Source organism: Arachis stenosperma, chromosome 1, assembly GCF_014773155.1.
Source record: "Arachis stenosperma cultivar V10309 chromosome 1, arast.V10309.gnm1.PFL2, whole genome shotgun sequence".
NCBI classification, from domain to species: domain Eukaryota; kingdom Viridiplantae; phylum Streptophyta; class Magnoliopsida; order Fabales; family Fabaceae; genus Arachis; species Arachis stenosperma.
This window is the reverse complement of record NC_080377.1, coordinates 130,745,328-130,772,127: the sequence shown is the minus strand read 5'-3', so window position 1 is coordinate 130,772,127 and position 26,800 is coordinate 130,745,328. Positions and strand designations below refer to the sequence as shown.

General features: G+C 36.3%; 1 protein-coding gene across 1 annotated transcript; it reads right to left on the bottom strand.

The window, feature by feature from the left end:
• Window positions 1-923: 923 nt before the first annotated feature.
• On the bottom strand, window positions 924-1,389 carry LOC130934967 (ethylene-responsive transcription factor 4-like). Its single transcript, XM_057864489.1, has 2 exons — window positions 1,116-1,389; window positions 924-1,018 (listed from the first exon to the last, which is right to left on the bottom strand). The coding sequence occupies exons 1-2, from the start codon at window positions 1,387-1,389 to the stop codon at window positions 924-926; spliced, it is 369 nt and encodes a 122-aa protein (XP_057720472.1).
• Window positions 1,390-26,800: the final 25,411 nt, after the last annotated feature.

The following is a 26,800-nucleotide window of genomic DNA, read 5'->3' as shown; positions in this document are numbered from 1 at the left end:
TTCTGACTTTCTGGAACCCTTAAAAATTATGAATTCTTTATGTACCATAAAAAAATAAAGGGGACGAATGTCAGTGGCCTATTGGCGGTGGGATCTTTCTGGTGGGACTTTAGGATGGATAGATGATGATCATGAAAACGGCTTTCTATTTCTTCCGTTTGTTTGTATCATAGGGCAGAATTTATCAAAATAAAAAATTAGACTAGTGTATAGTAAAGACTAAAGACCAAAGAGATCACGTGTTTTATGATCATGAAAACGGCATTCTATTTCTTCCGTTTGTCATTAATTATTCATTATTTAAATTTTATTTTTAAAAAATATAAAATTAATAATTATTAATTATAATTATTTTAAAATAGTTAATTAAAATTTATTTATAGTATATATATATATATAGCTCCCTGTTATCCTTTTTATTAAAATTTTTTTGACTTATAAAATACTAGCAATAAATCCGTACACTTACATCAAGCTAAATGTTTTCTCTTCCAATAATCTTCATATCAAATATAATCTTTAACATTTAGCAAACATAATAACTTACATTATTATTATTATTATATTTTTTTACTTGTTTTTTCATTTACAACTATTCGATAAAATACCATTTTTCAAATCAATAAAATGAAGTTGCTAATATATTTCTATAATATATTAACATGACTCACAACATAAACAGTTTTTTGATATACAAATATTAAATATTAGTAGGTAATTTTTTCCATTAATAATAAGTAATTTCTACTAAAAAGTTCAGACAATTTTAAAATATTATACAATTAATTAAAATAGATCATATACTTTAACTAGGCCACAACTATGGTACCTACGTTTACCGTGGCTACAGGTGGCTAGTAATTGACCATCTAATAAAAATGTGACATTTGTCATAATCTAAATTAACATAAACATGCTTATAGCTAATCTAAGGTAGATAAACACACAATTTTTACAGCAAGAGCGATAGTGAGGTCGAGATCCAATAGCCCCTTGTATGACATGCCCTCGTAGTCCACTACAGAAGAAGAATCGAAGTCGTTGCATTGCCTATGAGACACATCTCGCTGGCGGCTCATTCTCGATCCGTCGCACGATGTAACATTTCAAAAAACATGATAGGACACGCTGCTGGGAACGCCATGACGTCAGAAGTAAAGGCGGAGAAAACGGCAGCCGCGAAGATGAATTAAGCGTGCTACTCTGACTCGGGTTACATGTGTTGTTGTTAATGTGAACGAAGTTGTTGCAGTTGTTCAGAAGCTCCGCCGCCATCTGAAAATTGGTCTTAGCCTTGGCGCCATACGCACGCGCTGCCCCCTCTGCAGTTTCGAAAGTTCCGAGCCAGACGTGCGTCTTGCCAGGGTCATGGATCTGGGCGGCATCCATGGCCGTTTCCTAACAGATCTCTTTGGCATGACTGCTTAACAAATTTATCGCGATTAAGGTGGTCATAATCCAAGTCAAAACCATCTCCCTTTCAACTGTCAAACTCTCATAGGTTCTATCATATCTAGCCACCATAGCCACGAAGCAAACAAGCCGCCATAGACATCACCCTTTAACTATTGCATTCATCTATACACTTATAACATCTTGATTCTGCGTTAGAATTACATATGCAAGTTTTACATTTTATTCGCATAACGTCTATTATAAATTTTTCTTTCTGCAATCTTTAAATAAAATGAATAATAATGTAATATTAATATTATATTATTATTTAATTTTATTTGATAAAAAACAATCACTTAATGTAACTAATTTGAATGGCCTTCTGGAAGTGTAAAATTTCCATTCTGCCTTTTTGTCTTAGAATGTTCATGTTGTCTTTTCGAACATGTATCACTTAATATTAAACCCGAAAGATTGAAAAAGTTCGACTTTACTAATATCATTTATATTAGTAATTTACCCAATCTTTATTCTAATTAAATACCATCACTTGAGATAATTATTTGAATTTTTACCATGTTTAATTTCTTTAGTAATTACCTTTCAAGGTATTTAAAAATTTAATCTCGCTGACTCAGCAGCTTAAAAATGCCACACACAGCGCTTAATGCGCCACATGTCGCGACACATGCCTTTCCTATGTAATTAAGTGACATTAGTCACTAATTACACATTATATATAAGCACAAATCTTCTCTCTCTCCTCTAGTTCAGCCGTGACATGCAGGAAGTATTTTTGTTGATTTTTCAACTTTTCGAGTTCGATTTCTTGAGATCCATAATCCCCCAAAAAAATTCTGATCCGATAAAAGTGACCGTATCTTCTTCCTCTACGCGGTGACGTATCTTTTGTTCGGTAGAATCACGAAGTGAAGTTGTCCCTGCCAGGAATCAGTTTGGCCGAACCAAAGGAGGGAAGGAACCACCGAATTTTCAATGTTTTCGCTCCATTTGACCTATCAGAAACCTCCTCCGGTATCTTGCGTGTGTTCTGCACTTTACAGAGATAGGGTTTGACTCTTTAATCGGTTAAAATTATGAAATAATTAATATATATATATATATATATATATATATATGGTTGGATTGTTAGCTATTGGAATTTTAGCTGAATTGCTGCTGAATTTGTTGTTGTGTTTCGGCCATGTTGAGAAATAAGGCACTGAGATGTTGTTGTTGAATAATTGGCTGAAATATGAGTTATATGATAGTATACAGCTGAGTTCTAACGGTCGAATTTTGATTTAGAATTAATTATAACTAAATGAGTATTTTGAACGTAAATTTCGAGTAAAAAGGAGCAGAGGCTTAATTTTTGAGAAAGATTTAATGAATAAAATTATTTATTTATGAATATATGAATTTTTATTGAAACTAATTGAGTTTAGTTTTTGAAGAAAAAAATAATGGGTTGCAATAAAGAGTTTAAAGTGGAAGTTTTGGGAGAAATATGATTTTAATTGAACGAAAAATATTTTATTTTGAAAATGAAAGAATCGTGCCTTTTTACTTCTTTTTAATGAAGTTTGGGTGTTTTAAAGTTTATAAAATATTTTAAATAATTTATAAAGTAACTATTGAAGACTTGGGCGATTTTTTAAAAGTTCAGAGTTATTTAGAATAATTTTAAAATATGTCAATTTAATTAAAGTAACTTGCAAAATATGTCATTTTTCAAAGTTTAAGCATATTTATGTATTTTATTTCTATGGCCATATTTAGGCATAATTTAAGAATAACTCTGAAATATTTGAAAAGCAATTTTTAAGTTAAATCTCATGATTCGCTCTGTTTCAATTTATTATTTTGGAGAAATTGTGGTGTTATGGATAAAGAATTATCATATCATGAGAGATATTTAATTATGTGATGAGATGATTGATGTTTGAAACGGCAACACCAATGAGTCTTCTTGTCATCGATTTATCCGGCAGATTGTCGAAGAGCGATACGGGCGCTATAGCCCAAGAGTGTGACCCGTCACTTCAATCATGGGAGTGGTATGGGCGCTTGATGAGCGGATAATTTATACGCTTTTTGGCATTATTTTTAGTATGTTTTTAGTATGTTTTAGTTAGTTTTCATTATATTTTTATTAGTTTTTAGTTAAAATTCACTTTTCTGGACTTTACTATGAGTTTGTGTATTTTTCTGTGATTTCAGGTATTTTCTGGCTGAAATTGAGGGACCTGAGCAAAAATCTGATTCAGAGGCTGAAAAGGACTGCAAATGCTGTTGGATTCTGACCTCCCTGCACTCGAAGTGGATTTTCTAGAGCTATAGAAGCCCAATTGGCGCGCTCTCAACTGTGTTGGAAAGTAGACATCCTGGGCTTTTCAACAATGTATAATAGTTCATACTTTTCCCGAGATTTGATGGCCCAAACCGGCGTTCCAAATCAGCTCAAAACTGCCCGGCGTTAAACGCCGAAACTGGCACAAGAATGGGAGTTAAACGCCCAAACTGGCACAAAAGCTGGCGTTTAACTCCAAGAAAAGTCTCTACATATGAAAGCTTCAATGCTCAGCCCAAGCACACACCAAGTGGGCCCGGAAGTGGATTTTTATGTTATTTACTCATTTCTGTAAACCGTAGGCTACTAGTTCTCTACATATAGGACCTTTTTTGCTATTGTATTTTCATCTTTGGATCTTTGATCATCTTTAGATCTTTGAATCTTAGATCACATTTTGGGGGCTGGCCTCACGGCCATGCCTAGACCTTGTTCTTATGTATTTTCAACGGTGGAGTTTCTACACACCATAGATTAAGGTGTGGAGCTCTGCTGTACCTCGAGTATTAATGCAATTACTATTGTTCTTCTATTTAATTCAGCTTATTCTTGTTCTAAGATATCACTTGTTCCTCAACTTTATGAATGTGATGATCCGTGACACTCATCATCATTCTCACCTATGAACGTGTGCCTGACAACCACCTCCGTTCTACCTTAGATTGAGTGGATATCTCTTGGATCCCTTAATCGAAATCTTCGTGGTATAAGCTAGAATTGATGGCGGCATTCAAGAGAATCCGGAAGGTCTAAACCTTGTCTGTGGTATTCTGAGTAGGATTCAAGGATTGAATAACTGTGACGAGCTTCAAACTCCTGAAGGCTGGGTGTTAGTGACAGACGCAAAAGAATCACTGGATTCTATTCCAACCTGATTGAGAACCGACAGATGATTAGCCGTGCTGTGACAGAGCGCGTTGAACATTTTCACTGAGAGGACGGGACTGTAGCCATTGACAACGGTGATGCCCAACATACAGCTTGCCATGGAAAGGAGTAAGAAGGATTGGATGAAGACAGTAGGAAAGCAAAGAGACGGAAGGGACAAAGCATCTCCATACGCTTATCTGAAATTCTCACCAATGAACTACATAAGTATCTCTATCTTTATTTTATGCTTTATTCATATATCATCCATAACCATTTAAATCTGCTTGACTGAGATTTACAAGATGACCATAGCTTGCTTCATACCAACAATCTCCGTGGGATCGACCCTTACTCGCGTAAGGTTTATTACTTGGACGACCCAGTGCACTTGCTGGTTAGTTGTGCGAAGTTGTGATAAAGAGTTGAGATTGCAATTGAGCGTACTATGTTGATGGCGCCATTGATGATCACAATTTCGTGCACCAAGTTTTTGGCGCCGTTGCCGGGGATTGTTTGAGTTTGGACAACTGACGGTTCATCTTGTTGCTTAGCTTAGGTATTTTTCTTTAGAGTTCTTAAGAATGAATTCTAGTGTTTCAAGGTGATGTTCTTATCATCACTAAAGCTGATTGATTCTCATCAATTTAGCTCTTGAATGCAATGTCCTGCTGAAGCTTGGCTAGCCATGTCTAATTCCTTTAGACTGAAGCTTTAGACTAACATTGCATGATTCCTGGAATTCTCATTAAGAATTTTGATACCTTTATTTTCTTTTTTTTCAATCAATTTTTGAAAAAATCCAAAAAAAATTACAAAATCATAAAAACCAAAAATATTTTATGTTTCTTGTTGAGTCTAGTGTCTCATTTTAAGTTTGGTGTCAATTGCATGTTTCTGTTCTTCTTGCATTTTTCGAATTCTTTCATGTGTCTTCATTAATCTTCAATTTGTTCTTGATGATTTTCTTGTTCTGATCTTTAAATTCTCTTGTCTTGTGTGTTTTGTTGTTTTTCATATGCATTCTCATTTTGTTAGTATACAAACTTCTAAGTTTGGTGTCTTGCATGCATTGTTTATTTGATTTTAGTTGCATTTTGATTATTCCTCATTATTAAAAATCCAAAAAAATTTTAATTTGTGTCTTTTCAAGTCAATAATACAGAGAATTGAAGATTCAGAACATACAGCAGAGGAATTACACAGAAAAAGGCTGGGCGTTCAAAACGCCCAGTGAGGAAGGAAAACTGGCGTTTAAACGCCAGACAGGGCACCTGGCTGGGCGTTTAACGCCCAAAAGGGGTTAGTTTTGGGCGTTAAACGCCAGAATGGATACCATTCTGGGTGTTTAACGCCAGGATGGCACAAGAGGGAAGATTTTGTTTTTAATTCAAATTTTTTTCAGGTTTTCAAAATTTTTCAAAATCAAATCTTTTTCAAATCATATCTTTTCAATCATATATTTTCAAAATCAATTTCTTTCTTTTTCAAAAATACTTGCTAACAATTAATGATTTGATTCAACATTTCAATTATTTTGCCTTTTCTGTTGAGAAAGGTTTAATGATTGAATCATATCTTTTCTTTTTAGCCAAGTCATTAATTTTCAAAATCAAATCTTTTTAAATTGTTTTTCAAATCATATCTTCTTAATCACATCTTTTTCAAAATAGTTTTCAATCATATCTTTTTGATTTCTAATTTCAAAATCTTTTTCAAAAATAACTTGATTTCTTTTCCACTCTTAGTTTTCGAAAATCAATTAGTATTTTTCAAAATGTTTTTAAAATCTTTTTAATTTATTTTCGAAAATTTCTTCCTTTCTTCTCACATCCTTCTATTTATGGACTAACACTCCTCCTCAATGCACAATTCGAACTCTATCTTTCTTGATAAGTTTGAATTCTTCTACCTCTTCCTTCTATTCTTCTTTTCCTCTGACACCTCAAGGAATCTCTATACTGTGACATAGAGGATTCCATATTTTCTTGTTCTCTTCTCTTTCATATGAGCAGGAACAAAGACAAAAGCATTCTTGTTGAGGTGACCCTGAACCTGAAAGGACCTTGAAGCGAAAGCTAAGAGAAGCTAAAGCACAACTCTTTGTAGAGGACCTAACAGAAATCTTCAAAGAAGAAGACATGGCAGCCGAAAACAACAATAATGCCAACAATGCAAGGAAGGTGTTGGGTGACTTTACTGCACCTACTCCCGACTTCTATGGGAGAAGCATCTCTATCCCTGCCATTGGAGCAAACAACTTTGAGCTTAAGCCTCAATTAGTTTCTCTAATGCAACAGAATTGCAAGTTCTATGGACTTCCATTGGAAGATCCTTATCAGTTTTTAGCTGAATTCTTACAAATCTGTGACACTGTCAAGACTAATGGGGTTGACCCTGAGGTCTACAGACTTATGCTATTCCCTTTTGCCGTAAGAGACAGAGCTAGGATATGGTTGGACTCACAACCTAAAGAAAGCCTGAACTCTTGGAAAAAGCTAGTCAATGCCTTCTTGGCAAAGTTCTTTCCACCTCAAAAATTGAGTAAGCTTAGAGTGGAAGTCCAAACCTTCAGACAGAAGGAAGGTGAATCCCTCTATGAAGCTTGGGAAATATACAAACAATTGATCAGAAAATGTCCCTCTGACATGCTTTCTGAATGGAGCATCATAGGTATATTCTATGATGGTCTGTCTGCACTGTCCAAGATGTCATTGGACAGCTCTGCTGGAGGATCTCTTCATCTGAAGAAGACGCCTGCAGAAGCTCAAGAACTCATTGAAATGGTTGCAAATAACCAATTCATGTACACTTCTGAAAGGAATCCTGTGAACAATGGGACGAATCAGAAGAAAGGAGTTCTTGAGATTGATACTCTGAATGCCATATTGGCTCAGAACAAAATATTGACTCAGCAAGTCAATATGATTTCTCAAAGTCTATCTGGAATGCAAGCTACACCAGGCAGTACTAAGGATGCTTCATCTGAAGAAGAAGCTTATGATCCTGAAAACCCTTTATTGGAAGAGGTGAATTACATGGGAGAACCCTATGGAAACACCTATAATCCTTCATGGAGAAATCATCCAAATCTCTCATGGAAGGATCAACAGAGATCTCAACAAGGTTTCAACAACAATAATGGTGGAAGAAACAGGTTTAGCAATGACAAGCCTTTTCCATCATCTTCTCAGCAACAGACAGAGAATTCTAAGCAGAGCCACTCTGACTTAGCAACCATGATCTCTGATCTAATCAAAACTACTCAAAGTTTCATGACTGAAACAAGGTCCTCCATTAGGAATTTGGAGGCACAAGTGGGTCAGCTGAGTAAGAAAGTTACTGAACTCCCTCTTAGTACTCTTCTAAGCAATACAGAGGAGAATCCAAAAGGAGAGTGCAAGGTCATCAACATGGCTGAACTTGGAGAGGAGGAAGAGGCAGTGATCGCTACTGAGGAAGACCTCAATGGATGTTCACTGGCCTCCAATGAGTTTCCTAATGAGAAACCATGGGAATCTGAGGCTTATAGTGAGACCATAGAGATTCTATTGGATTTACTTCTGCCATTCATGAGCTCTAATGAGTATTCTTCCTCTGAAGAGGACGAATATGTCACTGAAGAGCAAGTTACTAAATACCTTGGAGCAATCATGAAGTTAAATGACAAGTTATTTGGTAATGAGACTTGGGAGGATGAACCCCCTTTGCTCACCAAAGAACTGGATGACTTAACTAGGCAGAGATTACCTCAAAAGAGACAGGATCCTGGGAAGTTTTCAATACCTTGTACCATAGGCACCATGACCTTTAAGAAGGCTTTGTGTGACTTAGGGTCAAGTATAAACCTCATGCCTCTCTCTGTAATGGAGAAGCTTGGGATCTTTGAGGTACAAGCTACAAGAATCTCACTAGAGATGGCAGACAATTCAAGAAAACAAGCTTATGGACTTGTAGAGGATGTTCTAGTAAAGATTGAAGACCATTACATCCCTGCTGATTTCATAGTCCTAGAGACTGGGAAGTGCATGGATGAATCCATCATCCTTGGCAGACCCTTCCTAGCCACAGCAAAGGCTGTGATTGATGTTGACAGAGGTGAACTGATCATTCAAGTGAATGAAGAATCCTTTGTGTTTAAGGCTCAAGGATATCCCTATGTAACAATGGAGAGGAAGCATGAAGAGCTTCTCTCAAAACAGAGTCAAACAGAGCCCCCACAGTCAAACTCTAAGTTTGGTGTTGGGAGGCCACAACCAACTTCTAAGTTTGGTGTTGAACCCCCACATTCAAACTCTAAGTTTGGTGTTGGGAGGTTCCAACATTGCTCTGAGCATCTGTGAAGCTCCATGAGAGCCCACTGTCAAGCTACTGACATTAAAGAAGCGCTTGTTGGGAGGCAACCCAATGTTATATTTATCTATTTTCCTTTGTTATTTTATATTTTCTATAGGTTGATGATCATGGGAAGTCACAAAATCAATTGAAAAAGCAAAAACAGAATGAAAAATAGAAAGAAAAACAGCACACCCTGGAGGAAAACTTGCTGGCGTTTAAACGCCAGTAAAGACAGCAAATGGGCGTTTAACGCCTAGTCTGGCACCATTCTGGGCGTTTAACGCCAGAAAGGGGTACCGACTGGCGTTAAACACTAGGAAAGGGCAAGAAGCTGGTGTTAAACGCCAGAAATAGGCACCAGCCCGGCGTTTAACGCTAGAATTGGCATAAAGAGCATTTTTGCTCGCCACCTGGTGCAGGGATGAATTTTTCTTGACACCCCAGAATCTGTGGACTCCACAGGATCCCCACCTACCCCACTACTCTCTCTCTCTCTTCTTCACCCATTCACCAATCACCTCAACACCTCTTCCCCAGAAACCCCTCACCTATCAAATCCCACAATTCTCTTCACCACTCACATCCATCCTTCATAAAACCCCACCTATCCTACCATTCAAATTCAAACCACTTTCCCTCCCAAACCCACCCATAATGGCCGAACCATACACCCCCTCTCTATTCCTATATAAACCCATCTTCACTCCTTCATTTTCACACAAACTAAACACTACTCCCCCTCCATCTCCTCTATTTCTTCTTCTTCTACTCTCTTCTTTCTCCTTTTGCTCGAGGACGAGCAAACCTTCTAAGTTTGGTGTGGTAAAAGCATTGCTTTTTATTTTTCCATAACCATTTATGGCACCTAAGGCCAGAGAAACCTCTAGAAAGAGAAAAGGGAAGGCAAAAGCTTCCACCTCCGAGTCATGGGAGATGGAGAGATTCATCTCAAGGGTGCATCAAGACCACTTCTATGAAGTTGTGGCCATGAAGAAGGTGATCCCCGAGGTCCCTTTCAAACTCAAAAAGAGTGAATATCCGGAGATCCTACATGAGATCCGAAGAAGAGGTTGGGAAGTTCTTACCAACCCCATTCAACAAGTCAGAATTTTAATGGTTCAAGAGTTCTATGCCAATGCATGGATCACCAAGAACCATGATCAAAGTGTGAATCCGGACCCAAAGAATTGGCTTACAATGGTTCGGGGGAAATGCTTAGATTTTAGTCCGAAAAATGTAAGGTTGGCATTCAACTTGCCCATGATGCAAGGAGATGAACACCCTTACACTAGAAGGGTCAACTTTGATCAAAGGTTGGACCAAGTCCTCATAGACATTTGTGAATAGGGCGCTCAATGGAAGAGAGATTCAAGAGAGAAGCCAGTTCAACTGAGAAGGCATGACCCCAAGCCCGTGGCTAGGGGATGGTTGGAGTTTATCCAACGCTCAATCATTCCCACTAGCAACTAGTCCGAAGTTACTATAGACCGGGCCATCATGATTCATAGCATCATGATTGGAGAGGAAGTAGAAGTTCATGAGGTTATATCCCAAGAACTTTATAAGGTGGCGGACAAGTCCTCTACCTAGGCAAGGTTAGCCTTCCCTCATCTCATTTGTCACCTCTGTTATTCAGTTGGAGTTAACATAGAGGGAGACATCCTCATTGATGAGGACAAGCCCATCACTAAGAAAAGGATGGAGCAAACAAGAGATCCCACTCATTATGAAATCCTTGAGATGCCTCAAAGGATGCACTTTCCTCCACAAAACTATTGGGAGCAAATCAACACCTTCCTAGGAGAATTGAGTTCCAACATGGGACAACTAAGGGTGGAGCACCAAGAACATTCCATCCTCCTCCATGAAATTAGAGAAGATCAAAGAATCATAAGAGAGGAGCAACAAAGGCAAAGAAGAGACATTGAGGAGCTCAAGCACTCCATAAGATCTTCAAGAGGAAGAACAAGCCGCCATCATTAAGGTGGACCCGTTCTTTAATCTCCTTGTTCTTTATTTTTTTGTTTTTTTCAAAAAATCGTGCTTATGTTTATCTATGTTTGTGTCTTATGATCATTAGTGTCTTAGTGTCTATGCCTTAAAGTTATGAATGTCCTATGAATCCATCACCTTTCTTAAATGAAAAATGTTTTTAATTGAAAGAGAGAAGAATTGCATGAATTTTAAATTTTATAACAGATTAATTATTTTGATGTGGTGGCAATGCCTTTGACTTCTGAATGTATGCTTGAACAGTGCATATGCCTTTTGAATTTGTTGTTCATGAATGTTGGCCCCTGAAAGAATGATGAAAAAGGAGACATGTTACTGAGGATCTGAAAAATCATAAAAATGATTCTTGAAGCAAGAAAAAGCAGTGAATACAAAAAAAATAATAAAGTTGTGATCCAAGGCAGAAAAGAGTGTGCTTAAGAACCCTGGACACCTCTAATTGGGGACTCTAGCAAAGCTGAGTCACAATCTGAAAAGGTTCACCCAATTATGTGTCTGTGGCATGTATGTATCCGGTGGTAATACTGGAAGACAGAGTGCTTTGGGCCACGGCCAAGACTCATAAAGTAGCTGTGTTCAAGAATCATCATACTTAACTAGGAGAATCAATAACACTATCTGGATTCTGAGTTCCTATAGAAGCCAATAATTCTGAATTTCAAAGGATAGAGTGAGATGCCAAAACTGTTCAGAGGCAAAAAGCTAAAAGCCCCGCTCATCTAATCAATACTGATCTTCATAGATGTTTTTGGAATTCATTGCATATTCTCTTCTTTTTATCTTATTTGATTTTTAGTTACTTGGGGACAAGCAACAATTTAAGTTTGGTGTTGTGATGAGCGGATAATTTATACGCTTTTTGGCATTATTTTTAGTATGTTTTTAGTATGTTTTAGTTAGTTTTCATTATATTTTTATTAGTTTTTAGTTAAAATTCACTTTTCTGGACTTTACTATGAGTTTGTGTGTTTTTCTGTGATTTTAGGTATTTTCTGGCTGAAATTGAGGGACCTGAGCAAAAATCTGATTCAGAGGCTGAAAAGGACTGCAGATGCTGTTGGATTCTGACCTCCCTGCACTCGAAGTGGATTTTCTGGAGCTACAAAATCCCAATTGGCGCACTCTCAACTGCGTTGGAAAGTAGACATCCTGGGCTTTCCAGTAGTTCATACTTTGCCCGAGATTTGATGGCCCAAACCGGCATTCCAAATCAGCTCAAAACTGTCCGGCGTTAAACGCAGGAACTGGCACAAGAATGGGAGTTAAACGCCCAAACTGGCACAAAAGCTAGCGTTTAACTCCAAGAAAAGTCTCTACACATGAAAGCTTCAATGCTCAGCCCAAGCACACACCAAGTGGGCCTAGAAGTGGATTTTTATGTCATTTACTCATTTATGTAAACCCTAGGCTACTAGTTCTCTACATATAGGACCTTTTTTGCTATTGTATTTTCATCTTTGGATCTTTGATCATCTTTAGATCTTTGAATCTTAGATCACGTTTTGGGGGCTGGCCTCACGGCCATGCCTAGACCTTGTTCTTATGTATTTTCAACGGTGGAGTTTCTACACACCATAGATTAAGGTGTGGAGCTCTGCTGTACCTCGAGTATTAATGCAATTACTATTGTTCTTCTATTCAATTCAGCTTATTCTTGTTCTAAGATATCACTTGTTTCTCAACTTGATGAATGTGATGATCCGTGACACTTATCATCATTCTCACCTATGAACGTGTGCCTGACAACCACCTCCGTTCTACCTTAGATTGAGTGGATATCTCTTGGATCCCTTAATCGAAATCTTCGTGGTATAAGCTAGAATTGATGGCGGCATTCAAGAGAATCCGGAAGGTCTAAACCTTGTCTGTGGTATTCTGAGTAGGATTCAAAGATTGAATGACTGTGACGAGCTTCAAACTCCTGAAGGCTGGGCGTTAGTGATAGACGCAAAAGAATCACTGGATTCTATTCCAACCTGATTGAGAACCGACAGATGATTAGTCGTGCTGTGACAGAGCGCGTTGAACATTTTCACTGAGAGGACGGGACTGTAGCCATTGACAACGGTGATGCCCAACATACAGCTTGCCATGGAAAGGAGTAAGAAGGATTGGATGAAGACAGTAGGAAAGCAGAGAGATGGAAGGGACAAAGCATCTCCATATGCTTATCTGAAATTCTCACCAATGAACTACATAAGTATCTCTATCTTTATTTTATGCTTTATTCATATATCATCCATAACCATTTGAATCTGCCTGACTGAGATTTACAAGATGACCATAGCTTGCTTCATACCAACAATCTCCGTGGGATCGACCCTTACTCGCGTAAGGTTTATTACTTGGATGACCCAGTGCACTTGCTGGTTAGTTGTGCGAAGTTGTGATAAAGAGTTGAGATTGCAATTGAGCGTACCATGTTGATGGCGCCATTGATGATCATAATTTTGTGCACCAGCGCTATAGCCCAAGAGGATGTGAGCACGATAACCCAAGAATGTACCGGGCATTATATCCCGAAGTGATGGCAATGAGAGACAACGTCCGTAAGGATGTAATGTCGAACGCGGGTCAAAAACCGACGAATGAGCTCATTACCTGCACTAGGGTTAGACATGCATCATACTTGTTTGCGCATATTTCTTATGTGTGTTTTGAATTCATTCTTGTGGTTATGTGTTATGTGCTGTTTGCTCTTGATTGTTGTTTGTCCTATGTTTCTTTATTGTGGTCTGATTGGTTTGGCGCCGATTTATAAAAAATAACTTAACTTGTTTCAGCTACTAAGAACTCCGCATTTTTTACCCTCTATCTTCCCCCCCCCCCCTTCAGATGGAGACGGGTGCCATTTTCTATGAGCTCGAGCAGCCTTATGTACAAGGATCCTATCCTTCACAGCTTCTATGTAGTGGCTACGGAGCCTCGAGTTCATATGTACGTAGTTAGGGATTATTCTTTCCATCACTCGTTAGCTTCACCTCTCTTTGATCCTGATGCACCATATGCCTTTCCGCTATCGTGGTTATATCCCGATTCTATCCACCATCCTTTTGATTTCATGCATGGATGTCCTGATCCAGCACAGCAGAATGGTTAGGTGGTGCCTGAGCCTGGCCCTGTCATCGGTGACCCCATCCTTGAGTTTCCCTCAGTATGTTTGGATATGTCGATGGAGTCTCTGTTTACTCACTCTTCTGACCTTTTCACCATAGAGCCTATCGGGACTTCAGTCGCTGTGTCTGGTCAGCCTTCAGGTGTTGAGCAGATTTCTCCCATCTAGTGGTATAGCTTCAATAGGTGGTAGCAGTGATGGTAGCCTTCAGTATACACCCGAGGTCATCGTTATTTTTTACGACGAGGACACCGAGGAGAAAGAGATTATGGATTTGACTTCTGAGGACGATGAGGATCCTGAAATGGATATAGAGATCGTCTTGACTTCTGACAACGATTAAGCAGCAACATCAGCACTTTCTTTTGGGCAGCTCTCCAGTTTCGCCTTTCTTTTATCTTAGACTCTCACTTTTATTTTTTGAGAGATCAGGTTATAAGACTAGGCTAGTCTGGGCGTCAGATTAGGGGGCTTCCTATATGGACCAGACCTCGGAGATGTTTTGAGTTGTATATATGTACATAACTGTGAAGGAGTAACTAACTTGTCATCTTTTGGATGCTATATATGTATATATATTATAGTATATTATCCTGTTTGTGTATGTATCTGTTTATCTTATTAGTTTGCATAATCTTGCATTTCTTTTTGTTTTATCTTTTTTTTTAAGGAATGTTTTTCATAAAAATCGAGTTCCGTTAACCCTATTACAGGCTTGGAATTAATAATAATAGTGTCAGTGTAGTTTTAAGTTGGTAACACTCGATGTTTCGGTATGAACATGCCATACTGAAAATTGGATCGTTACAATACTCATCAAAATAACAATTCAAAGATTTGCCAAAGTAAGATTTAGCTAATGCCTAATGATCTCAGGATTGTCATCTGCAGTTTTATCTGAGTCATAATATAATAACATTTACTAGGGGTGCACATGGGTCGGGTGAAGCCGGATTTGATGTGACCCAGACCCGACCCGAAATATACACCGGGTCTATTTATTAGACCCGAACCCGGCCCTAGACTCGATGAAACCAATACACTTTCGGGCCACAAATATACCGGGTGAAAACCGGGTAAAAACCGGGCCGTTAACATTACATTACGTTGATACCTTCTTGTAAGCTAGCATGTAAAAATATCCAAATTTCTAAGACTCCAACCATTATTTAACATGGTAAAATTCACTTAGAAAAATATAACAATAACCAACCCGTCTTCAAAATTAAAGCATAACCACAATCAATACTAATATTGTCTAATAATACCAAATATTTAAATCAATACAAATAGCACAATATTATGCATTAGTCTAAAGTCTTATGCATTCTAAACATAAAACATTAATTTATAGTTTTATAATGACTAACACAAAATATTAAGATTTACAATACTTAAATTCCACATAAGAACAGTCATGATCCATCACTAATAACACAAAATATTAATTGTGTATGATGACCGGGCCACCAGGCCGACTTCGGGTGACCCGAGCTATGGCCCGGACCCGACCCGAAATAATGACCGGGTCTATTTTTGAGACCCTTACCCGACCCTAGACCCGATGAAATCACACCAAATTAGCCCCAAAAGTGTTCGGGACCGGGCCGGGCCTTCGGGCCGGGCCGGGTCTGTGCACCCCTAACATTTACTACATTTAAGAACAAACCCTCTCCAATCCAAAATACTATGACAAAAGATCAAAAAGAGTAATGGTAACATCCCAACTTTTTGAATCATGTTTATTATTTAATAATTAATTAATTAATTAAAATTGTAATGATTTAAGATTTAAATTCATAATAAAGAATTAAAAAATAATATATTTGAAAAACTAACATATCTAATTTAAAATTTAAAAATATGAAAACATTACTTGTAGTAAATTCTTAACCGATAATAAACCATCTTTTTAAGATATAGTCATAACTAATTTCATGCTCATTGAATTTAAATGATCTTTAGTTACATGAAAAGATAAAAAAAACTAGCTTTATTCTTTAAGTTCGTGTAAAATCAAAATCAAATTAAATTAGGTAGATAAATCTGTTATAAGTTCATAGTAGAAAATCGTACTCTAACCAACCAGTCTGATATACTAACAGTATTTCGTGAATATCTCATGTTGTGATTATCTAATTGACTTCGCTCAATTATCGGTAAATATGTCTCTAATAGCTATTTCCAAATTCCAAACATACAAAATGTTATAGGGCTCGTAAAGTGACAATTCAGAATGAAGATTTTACCTAAACGCGAGTTAGATTCTCCTAACACAATTTATATACACCTAAAAGTTATTTGAGTCTTTTCTTTCTCATTATATTCTCTTTTTTATACAAAATGTTCTAGATAACCTATCTTCTCTATCTTCTATTATCTCTATAAATTATCATTCATATACCTTCTCCACTTTATTATAAGAAAAATCATTATCTCTTCTCACTTCCTTACTCCCACTTTAAATCTTCTGTCAAACTATTCAAAAATTTCACTCATATATTGTTCGAGAAGATATCCTCTCTGAATCATGCAAACTACAAAATATGGAGATTTTTTTCTATCTAATCAAGGATTCATACCTACATCAAAACGTAGACAAAGTCTAACTATGGAACAAGTCTCTTTTCACTAACGAATCGTGTCTCTTTACAATGGAATATATATAGGGACTTCACTGAAGGTAGGAATTTTATGCTAATTTTTTATATGTCATATCTTAAATATTTTTGAATATAGATGTTAGCATTTCATGTCATGATATAATGTCTCTTTACTTCATACACATTATGCATTATAATAACCATCATATGGGCATTAAAAAATTGAGGAAATGATCTTTCGGTAAGAAAAAGTGACCTCCAAAGACAAGATAATCGAGATGATCCTTCGGTAAGGGAAGGTGATCGAATTGAGATGATCCTTCAGTAAAAGAAGGTGATCGGCAAACTTTTGGGATAAGAACCTTCAGTAAGGGGAGGAGACTCCCATGAAACTTAAGTGCACTAAAGAATTGAGGGAATGATCCTTCGATAAGGGAAGATGACTCCCAAAAACAAAATAATGAAATGATCTCTCGGTAAGGAAAGGTGATCGACAAACTTATGTCTCTTTTTTCTTTTGCATGACTTTCTTCTTGTATATGTCTTAAATAACTTTGGTTGTTAATTGAACCGAATGAATGATACTTCGGTAAGGAAAGGTTACCCTCAAATACAAGATATGGATATGATCATTCGATAAGGAAAGGTGATCAATGGACATGATCCTTCGGTAAGGAAAGGTGATCGTCAAAATGTTTGGGATAAGAACCTTCGGTAAAGGAAGGGACTCCCACCTTTTTATATCGGTTTGAGCTCAATACCATTCATAAAAACTAAGAGAGAAAGTAATGAAAAGTACAGAAAAAAGTGTGACTATTATTGTTCTTCTTTTATCCTTTCTGTTTGATTTATGATTATGTTTATTATTATTATTTTATTCAAAGATCCTTTCTATTTGATTTATGGTTATGGGCTTGTGGTGCACGGAATTCAACTTCGCACAACTGAACCAGCAAGTGCACTGGGTCATCCAAGTAATACCTGAGGTGAGTTAGGGTCGATCCCACGAGGATTGTCGGCTTGGATCAAACTGTGGTTATCTTGTAAATCTTAGTCAAGCGGATAGAAAAGTTTTTTAGTTGTTTAAGCGCATAAAAGTAAAATAAAATAAAAATAACGTTACTCAATGGTTGTGAATTCAATGATAAAAAGATGGTTAAGGCTTCAGAGATGTTTTGTTCTTCTGGATCAATACTTTCTTACTATCTACTCCAAGTGTGAATGATTTCTTCTATAGCAGGTTGTATGTGATCAACACCAGTTGAGAGGCCGCCAATCTTCCTCTAGGCTGAACACCAGGTTTAGTGCGCATCCAGTCTGAATGAGGGTGAAGCTCCTGCAGTCCATCCCCTTGGTGATCCTCTTCAAAATGCCACAGACAAGGTCGAATCTTCCGGATCAGAGAATGTTGTGCCTTGATTCTAGCCTTTACCACAAAGATCCTAATCACCCCATGCCTCGGCTGAACTGATGTCTCAAGAAGTCCCCAACGAAGTCGTGGATTAGTTGTCTAAGAGATGTACCCTCAAACTAGTGGTTCATTGATATCCGATGAAAGACGCTCGCTGAACCCATGTAGAATAGAGATAACTTGTGACGGTTCAACTCATTCATAAGATTGAAGAACGAAGATACATCTTAGGCGAGAATCAACACGAATTGAAATAGAACAGTAGTGCTTTTGTTAATCCATAAAACTCAACAGAGCTCCTAACCCTAACTTTGGAGGTTTAGTGGCTCATATTGTACAATGAAACTTGAAAATATGAAATAATATTCTATGGTGGTCGAAGATCCTAAAACAAGAGTGATCTTCTCCTATATATACTAATATAATAACTAAGAATTACAGAAATATGATAGGCTTAGGCTTGTAGTGCGAAAATCCACTTTTGAGGCCCACTTGGTGAGTGTCTGGGCTGAGCTAAGGGTGTCTCCATGTGCTAGTAGGGCTCTTGGGTGTTGAACGCCCCCTTAGGACTCCTCTTTGGGTGTTGGACGCCAGATGCTTCCTTTTGGGCGTCCAACGCCAGTAACGGGGTAGATGGCTGGCGTTGAATGCCAATTTTGGGCCTTCATCTCCAAAGACAAGTATAAACTATTATATATTGCTGGAAATCCCTAGAGGTTAGCTTTCCATATCCGTTGAGAACGCTCCATTTGGATATCTGTAACTCTAGAAATGCTTGCTTGAATGCACGGAGGTCAGATCCTGACAACATCTGCTACGCTTTCCTACCTTTAAATCAGACTTTGTCAAAACTCTCAGATTTCAGCCAGAAAATACCTGAAATCACCATAAAATACAATAAATCATAGTAGAATCCAAAAATATAAATTTTACATTAAAACCTATAAAAACATAATAAAACATAAATAAAACATGCTAAAAACTATATGAAAATGATATCAAAAAGCGTATAAAATATCCGCTCATCAGCTTGTTTGGGTGAGTTTCTAAGAAAAAATCTTTTTTATCAAGATAATGGCGCCTAAACAAGCACTATGTTTATTATTCTTATTTCATTCAAATATCCTTCTTTTATCCAAAAATCCTTTCTGTTTGACTTATGATTATGTTTATTATTTTTATTTTATTCAAAGATTCTTCTTTTATTCAAAAATCCTTTCTGTTTAATTTATGATTATATTTATTGTCCTTATTTTATTTATAGATAATTTCTGTTTGATTTATCTATGGCAATGTTCCTATTCTTCTTTTATTTATTTTCCCTTGCTTTATGGCCTACGAGAACATCAAATCAAAGTTTATGAGTTTGTATTCTATATGTTTTAACATTATAGGTATTTCGTTATGAGTCACATGTGTCATAATATAAGTAAATGAGAAATATCTAAAGGTTACACCACTCCAAGTAATAAAAATTTTTGAAAATAATAATTGAACAATATTCCATTATCATCATTTTTATTTTAAACTCGGAGTGATTGGGGATGGAAACGATGGCACCATATATAGATAAACTACTAAGAAACTTTTATTTCTGACCCCTTTCTCTATACTATCTTCAAGAACAATGTGGTGCAAAGCAATACGCTACTTGATTGAGTTAAAAAGACCAGTACACTATAAGATGGTTAGAAGTGGAATATCAAGGACATAGATATAGAACATTAAGCACCTACCCAAATTCATATTAAGGATGGAGGATAGACGATTGTTTTAACCATAGTTATGCAAAGTGAGAGAATTAGGATTCTCTGTGTGTCTTATTTAATCTTTATTGAGTGACTACAATTGTGGTTATAATGTTTGTCTTTATTTATTATAAGATTATTTGATATGGGTAAAGTTTTTCATTTTTTTTGCCTTTACAATTTAGTATGCCCAATTTTTGTCTTAGTATCACTAGGTCCACTTATACTTCCCAACTAGTAACGATTCTTGTGATCAAGCTTCTCACTATTTTCAAATGGCTTTCAAAAATAAAAACTAGTTATCTACTATTTTTTTATAGAATATTTTATTTAAAGATTTTTATTTTAAAATTTCATAAAATTTAAGTATCAACAACCAATATAATTCAAATAAGGTTTAGGGCTAGTCTGGAAATATTAAGGTGTTACAGCAATGACCAGTACCACAAAATACATGTAGATAAACCATAAACTAAACATTAACCCAAAATATTCAAGGCATAAGTGTGGCTCTCCTAACATTTGGACACAACTCAAAAAATAGGAAAAACTTAAAATATAAATCAACATAACAAAGATAAGAACTAATTTGAAATTTAAGCTTTGTAGACCTACTCCAGTAGTTAATTTCTGATGGATAAAGATCCATCCTAACAGTATTTAATTTTGATCATCTTTGAGGAAGGACCCATAGTTTTATCCAAGGCATTCTGAAAATCTAAATCAAGATTTCGTTCACTTTAAAACACACAGAATCCTTACAAATATTAGACATATCAATTTTGGTTGAATTATCTAGAAGATAAGATAGAAGATCCTAAACACACAAAAGAAGAAAGTAATACTTAATTAATGAGAAGAAGAGAAGAAACAATGCAATGACAGATTAAATCAACTAATTGTAACAGATTATTTAGACAAATACCTGAATTTTCTCAACATCAAATTGAGGTAATGATGCGTACGTACAACACACCACTCTCAATTTCATAATTGCATACATGCGAACAGTGGCGACTTTCGCGTGTATGCATTTATGATGCGTACGCATCATTTCTAATTTCTTTCAGCTCACCCCCTTTTCGTGTTTACTAGGCTGCGAACCCTATTTTGCGTGGCCACTATCTTTCTTCCTCTCTTCTTCTTCTCCTTCCTCCCATTCTCTCCTTTCTCTTTTGCCACCAGCGTCCACCATTGCTGCCGCACCTCTCTCTTCTTTTATTTCTTCTCCTTCTTCTTTCTCTTTCCATTTCCCTTATCCCTTTATCTTCACATTCTTCCCAACAATCGCGTCACCCCCTTCTTTTTGCTCCACCCCTGCTCACTGACGGCCGCCACAACCGTCACGGCTATCTTCCCTTTCCTCCCTCCTCTCTCTAATCCCCCTAGAGAACCACCTGCTTTATCTCTTCTCAATTTGCATTTTCAGAATAGGACAGCCCCTGTTTTCCTCATTTCCAGCGAGCTCTGCCACCATTGGTGACCAACCGTCTATCATCTCTAGCATTGATGACATCACAGCATCATAGCACTCCTCTCACCTTTTCTCTTTTTTTTAGTTCTGCATGCAAGTTACTGTAAAATTCAGTAAATTAATAAATAATTAACTAATAAATTAATTATAAGTCAAGGGGATTAAAAAATTAAATTTTATAATTTGAAGAAGTAAAAAAATTTAAAATACGAATTAAAACACTAATTTTAAATATTTTGGCCCAAAGTTGGACCAACGGATCAAATCGGTTGAACCGGACCCATATTGGGCCTAAGACCCAACATATATAAACCAAACTCAGCCACTCCTTCCCTTCATTATTGCCATTCACGCTGGGTTGAAGAGGGGAGAAGCAAGAACCTTAAACCCTTATCACCTCAAGCTTCAATTCCTCCTAACTTTCAATCCGGAGCTCCAATTGCCGCACCATTTGTGACTACCGCGACCACCTTGCCGATCTCTTTAAATCCAATAGAACACAGTGGTATGAAATTTTAAAATCTTTCACCCAACCCTTACCTCTCTATAATTTCATGAATTTGGTTCATGAGTATTGAGAATTTTGCACGTTTGATGATTTAGAGGTACTCTAGTGCGACACATAGCTGGATTTTATCCAATTATTAAGTGGATAAAGGTGAGAAACTCTTATCTCCTATGAATTCTTCGATTTTGTGAAGTTTAGGTATTGAAATTGTGATTATGTATGAAATTGTATGGAATTAGATTGAATCCATGTGAATTGAAGACAAAACCGATAAAGTGGACAGCACGGAATAAATTTTTGGTGGCTGGAAACTTGATTGAGTTGAGTTGGAAGCTTGGGAGCTTGAGAAGAAAAGGTTTTTGTAGTATCTTTGAGCTTGAGAGAAAATCGGTCAATGTATGGTTTTGGCTTCCTATAGCTAATATATAATATTACGTGAAAACTTAAGATAGTTGCCATAAGATAGGCTTGAATGCTCTAAATTGTTGGATTTGGTTGATTATATATGTATAAATGTGATGTTGATAATGATTAGTGAAATTGGTAGAATTATATGTGAAAAATGGTTTGAATGAATTGATGAATTTAGGTGTTAGAATTATTGTGAAGTGAATAAAGAGTATGTATATTATCCTTTCTGTGCGTTGTTATCTATCACTTCTACGCTTAATCGTTTCGAGTGTGATGTGAATCTCGAGTTTCTTTTTTGTTTAACTTTTCTTCAAGGCTCCTAGTTAAATTGTTCTTCGTACATGTGTGTGTGTGTGTGCGTGCGTGCGTGCGTGTGCGTGTGCACGTGCGCGTGTTTGTCTTTGCGTGTGTGTACGTAGTTTACTTTTAGAAGTCGTAATACTCCACCACCTCTGATTTTCGAAATTAAGCATAAAGCTCTGTGTGGTAGGGTATTATAGTTACCATTTTGCTTTTAACATCTATTTTGGTTAGTTTTAATACCTTATGTTTGTTTCTAGTTAGTTAGTTTAGTTAGCTTTAATTGTTATTTTAGTTGATATTAGATTGTTGAGATAGGTTAGAACGAGGATTGTTAGGTTTAATACTGTTGAAGTGTTTATGAATCTTTGTTACTTGGTGGATATTGTGGTTAAACTTGATTGAATATGGTTTTATGTTTGATTAGTTATTGTTTGAATACTTATTCTACTGAATTTATACCATGCTACTGAATGTATGTCAATCTTGATGAATTCGTATTATTTATTAGGTAAACGAATGCTTGTTTTGTGCAAAGTTACTGGAATTTTGACTAAATAGCATTCTTTGAATGGGGTTATAGATTGTTACTTGGTTTTATTTCGTTTGCACTTTTGACAATTACATAGGCCAAGTGGTTGTCAAATTACCTCAAGAGCTTTTGATTCAAATTTTGATCAATCCCTTGAAATTAATGCTTGTTTCTCTTTTATTAGAACTATTGTACATTGATGATTGAGTATAATGTTTCTAATTGATCAAAATTTTCGATATTTTGTTGATTGATTGAGATCTTTTACCTAATGGTGCAAGATTAATGAAATTGATCCTATGCGACCCCGTTTGGTTCACTTTGTGTGTTACAATTGGTTTTGGGTTACACTATGTGTGAAACTTCAAATTTTTTACATTAATCTTTGTGCTATTAGTCGTGAAAGCATTGGTGTTTGAACATGCTATCCACACCTTATTTGAACATTGTTCTTGGTTGATTCAATTACTTTTGGATATGCCTCTATGCACATCTTAGATTTCAAATTACATGTTGTAGCTACCATATAATTGGAATTAATGATTCTTGTTGGCATTTGATTGCGAATGACACTTGTGTGTACTCCATGTTATTTGTTTATAATCTTACTTTGTTTCCTTCATTCCTATAGTTGATATATTCTCCCTCTATTCTTTTTCAGGATAAGTGATCAAAGGAAAAATGAGAAAAGAAAGGTCGAAGCTAGGATTCGATGTCAAATTGACAAGAGCAAGCAATCAGTGTCATTTTTTCCGCAACTTCACCTTGATAGAGCCACCAAGCGAGATGAAGTTGATCAGAGGACTCCTACCGACGACCCTTCCAAATTTTTCAATCGATGCTCTGAGCTTAAGATGCCGAATTTTTAGAAGTGGAGCATCTATGTTGAGCGAAAACTCCGCATCCCTAATGAACTTAAAAAATTTATTGAAAATCGTATTAATAAGCGAGGATGGGAGTTCCTTGAAAATCGAAAGATGCTTACATTCGAATAGGACAAGGTTTTGGAGTGTATAGTACAACCTGAGAGCGCTTGGATTATGAGACAGTAGAAGCCTGGCCCTGCTGGAATCCCGATCAAGGCTCTAACCATTGAGGCTCAGCTTTGACATCAAATCCTTCCAAATTATGTGATGCCGAGCACTGATGACACTAAGGTTACCGCTGACATGGCGTGATGATATGGTGTGTCTTGTAAGGGAAACCTTTATACCTTCCAAAGCACATTCGAGTATTGATGGGAAGAAGAGTGCATGTCGTGGGTAATTTGGCATTCCCTACTTTGATTCCACGGCTGGCTCTCAAGGCTGGTGTGGAATGGGGGAAAGATGATGAGATGTCCACCATCACTCAGAGCAAGGAAGTCATTCCTCATGGGGTGTGGTATAAGTCTCAAGCCATGACCAGGTGGAAAGGGAAGAGCCAAGCATCTTCTTCAGAAGCAGGCCCCGTCATCAGTACCAGATTACTAGTAACCACCACCTCTACCACCATCACAGCTGATCCATCACATAGTCCTCAAACTTTTCAAGATAATGGACCACATGGAGTATCGCCAAAAGCGGCATTACGAAAACATCAAGAGGTAGATCAAGGAGTGGAATCCATTGCTTGAAGAGTTTAATACATCAGAGTCACAGTCAGAAGCGAGCGGAGATGACAACCAAGCAGTGAATTTGGAGGTACCCTAGCCACATGAGCCTGAGCATCCACCAGCTGGAGGCAGAGAGTTGTAGAGCTTCTTTCTCCCTTTGTTGGTCAAAGCACACGATGGACCGTGCAAACTTCAAGTGTGGGGGGATTAGATCGGATCGGCATGGTTGTAAAATTCTTCCTCTGAACACTTTATACCTTATTTTGTTATGTTCCTTGAATTCTACTTTAGTTATTTTGATATTTGAACTCTTTTTCTTGTTAGTTTGTATATAAGCTGAAACTTTATTCTAGTTTTCTTTTAACACACTTTTTTTGTTATGATTTGTATATATGTTTCTTTTTAATTTTAGTTATGGTTGAGTGAATGTGGACTAGAGGATCTAGATTTTTTCCTATGTGCATGCGTTAAACTGAGAATAGTGAAATAGGAAAGTTTAGAATTTTAATTCTCATCCAACCACTCATTTAAAAAAAAAAGATTAGAGCATAGATTTGAGTTTTCAAGAATAATAAGATTTAGGCTAATTGGTTAGAATATTAAGTTTTTAAGAAAATCTTTTTTTTTAGGAAATCTCATTGATTTGAGTTAAAGCTTTTCTTTTGAACTTGCTTGAATAATAGATGTGGAGTGTATATTAGAGCTAGAACACACAATCAAGTGAGATTTTAGCTTTGATGTATGGTTACATTATTTTAACTACTATTTCATTCTTTTGCGTGTTATTCTCTATATAATTGTGATCTTTAACTTGTTTGATTCTTGATGTCCATTATTTCATATATGGATGCATTTATATGATTGAGGTATTATTTTATATTAACTCACTTGCCCAAATAGCCTCACCCTATTAATCTACCATTGTTACCTAATTTTGAGCCTAATAGATTCTCCTTTGTTCTGAATTTTAGCACAACTCTAACCCTAAGCGAAAAATCATAAATGTCCCAATTTGTTTTTTGATTAGCTTAGACTATTGGATGTTGCATAATGTAAGTGTGGGAAAAAAGAAAATATTGGTAGAGAAAAAGGGTGTATTTCTTGAAACAAAAATTTTGGGAATCGAGCAACACATACATGCATTACATTGTTAAAAGCACATGCATTTACTCATAGAAAAAAAAAACAATTTGAAGGTAATAACTATTGTTCCATATGGTAGTCCTAAAAGCAAGGGCATATGTGATGTAAATTGAAGAAAGTGTGTATGTGCATGGGTAGCTAGATTCATGAAGTAGGATCAAGTAGGTTGTTGTAGGTTAGGTGAAGGTTTAAGCTAATAGGATCAAGTAGGTTGTTGTAGGTTAGGTGGAGGTTTAAGCTAATCAATTATTCAAATTTATAGTCCAATTGACCATATACATCCTCACATTTACCCTAATCCCATTACAACCTTTTAAAGTCCTCATGATATTTATATGTATACATTGAATATTTGTTTATTGTTAGAATAAAAACAAGTCTTAGAAAACAAGGTTAGAAGAGAATTGAATGATCAACCCTATACACTAGAGCGGTTAGAGAGTAAATACACGGTTCGACTACTCAATTCTATATTCGCTTTTCTCATAAGATCTTATCTGGCAATTTGTAAAATTTTCTAGAACTCGGTTAGTTAATGGAATTGAATTGATTGATATATTACTTTTAACCTAAATGCTCATATATGTTCTTGAAAATTGACTTATTTTTTACCAAGTAGATAAAAGTAGGTAGAATTAGCTAGAATAGTTAAATGTATATAGATAGCTTACATCTATTAAGTGTTGATATCCCTTGATCTTATCTTTCTCAATGCTTAGCAGGAGGACATGTTATTGTTTAAGTGTGTGGAAATTGATTAATCTATATTTTACAATAATTTTTAGGTTGACAATGGTGGAACTTATCAACTTATCTTACACTTATTCTTTGAAATTGCATATTTTAGTGAATTTTCTCCTAATTATATTTAATTGTGAAAAACATGTTTTTTATGCTTTAAATTATTGAATTTATTTCACTTTTATTCTATTCGATACTTTGATATGTTTGTTTGAGTGATTTAAGGTTTAGAAAGCAATGATGGCTTGAAAAGG

Coding starts and splice junctions, on each gene's coding strand:
- LOC130934967 (XM_057864489.1), bottom strand. CDS start 1,389: ATGGATGCCGCCCAGATCCATGACCCTGGCAAGACGCACGTCTGGCTC. Junction 1,019..1,115: donor CCAGCAGCGTGTCCTATCAT/GTTTTTTGAAAT, acceptor CTTCTTCTGTAG/TGGACTACGAGGGCATGTCA.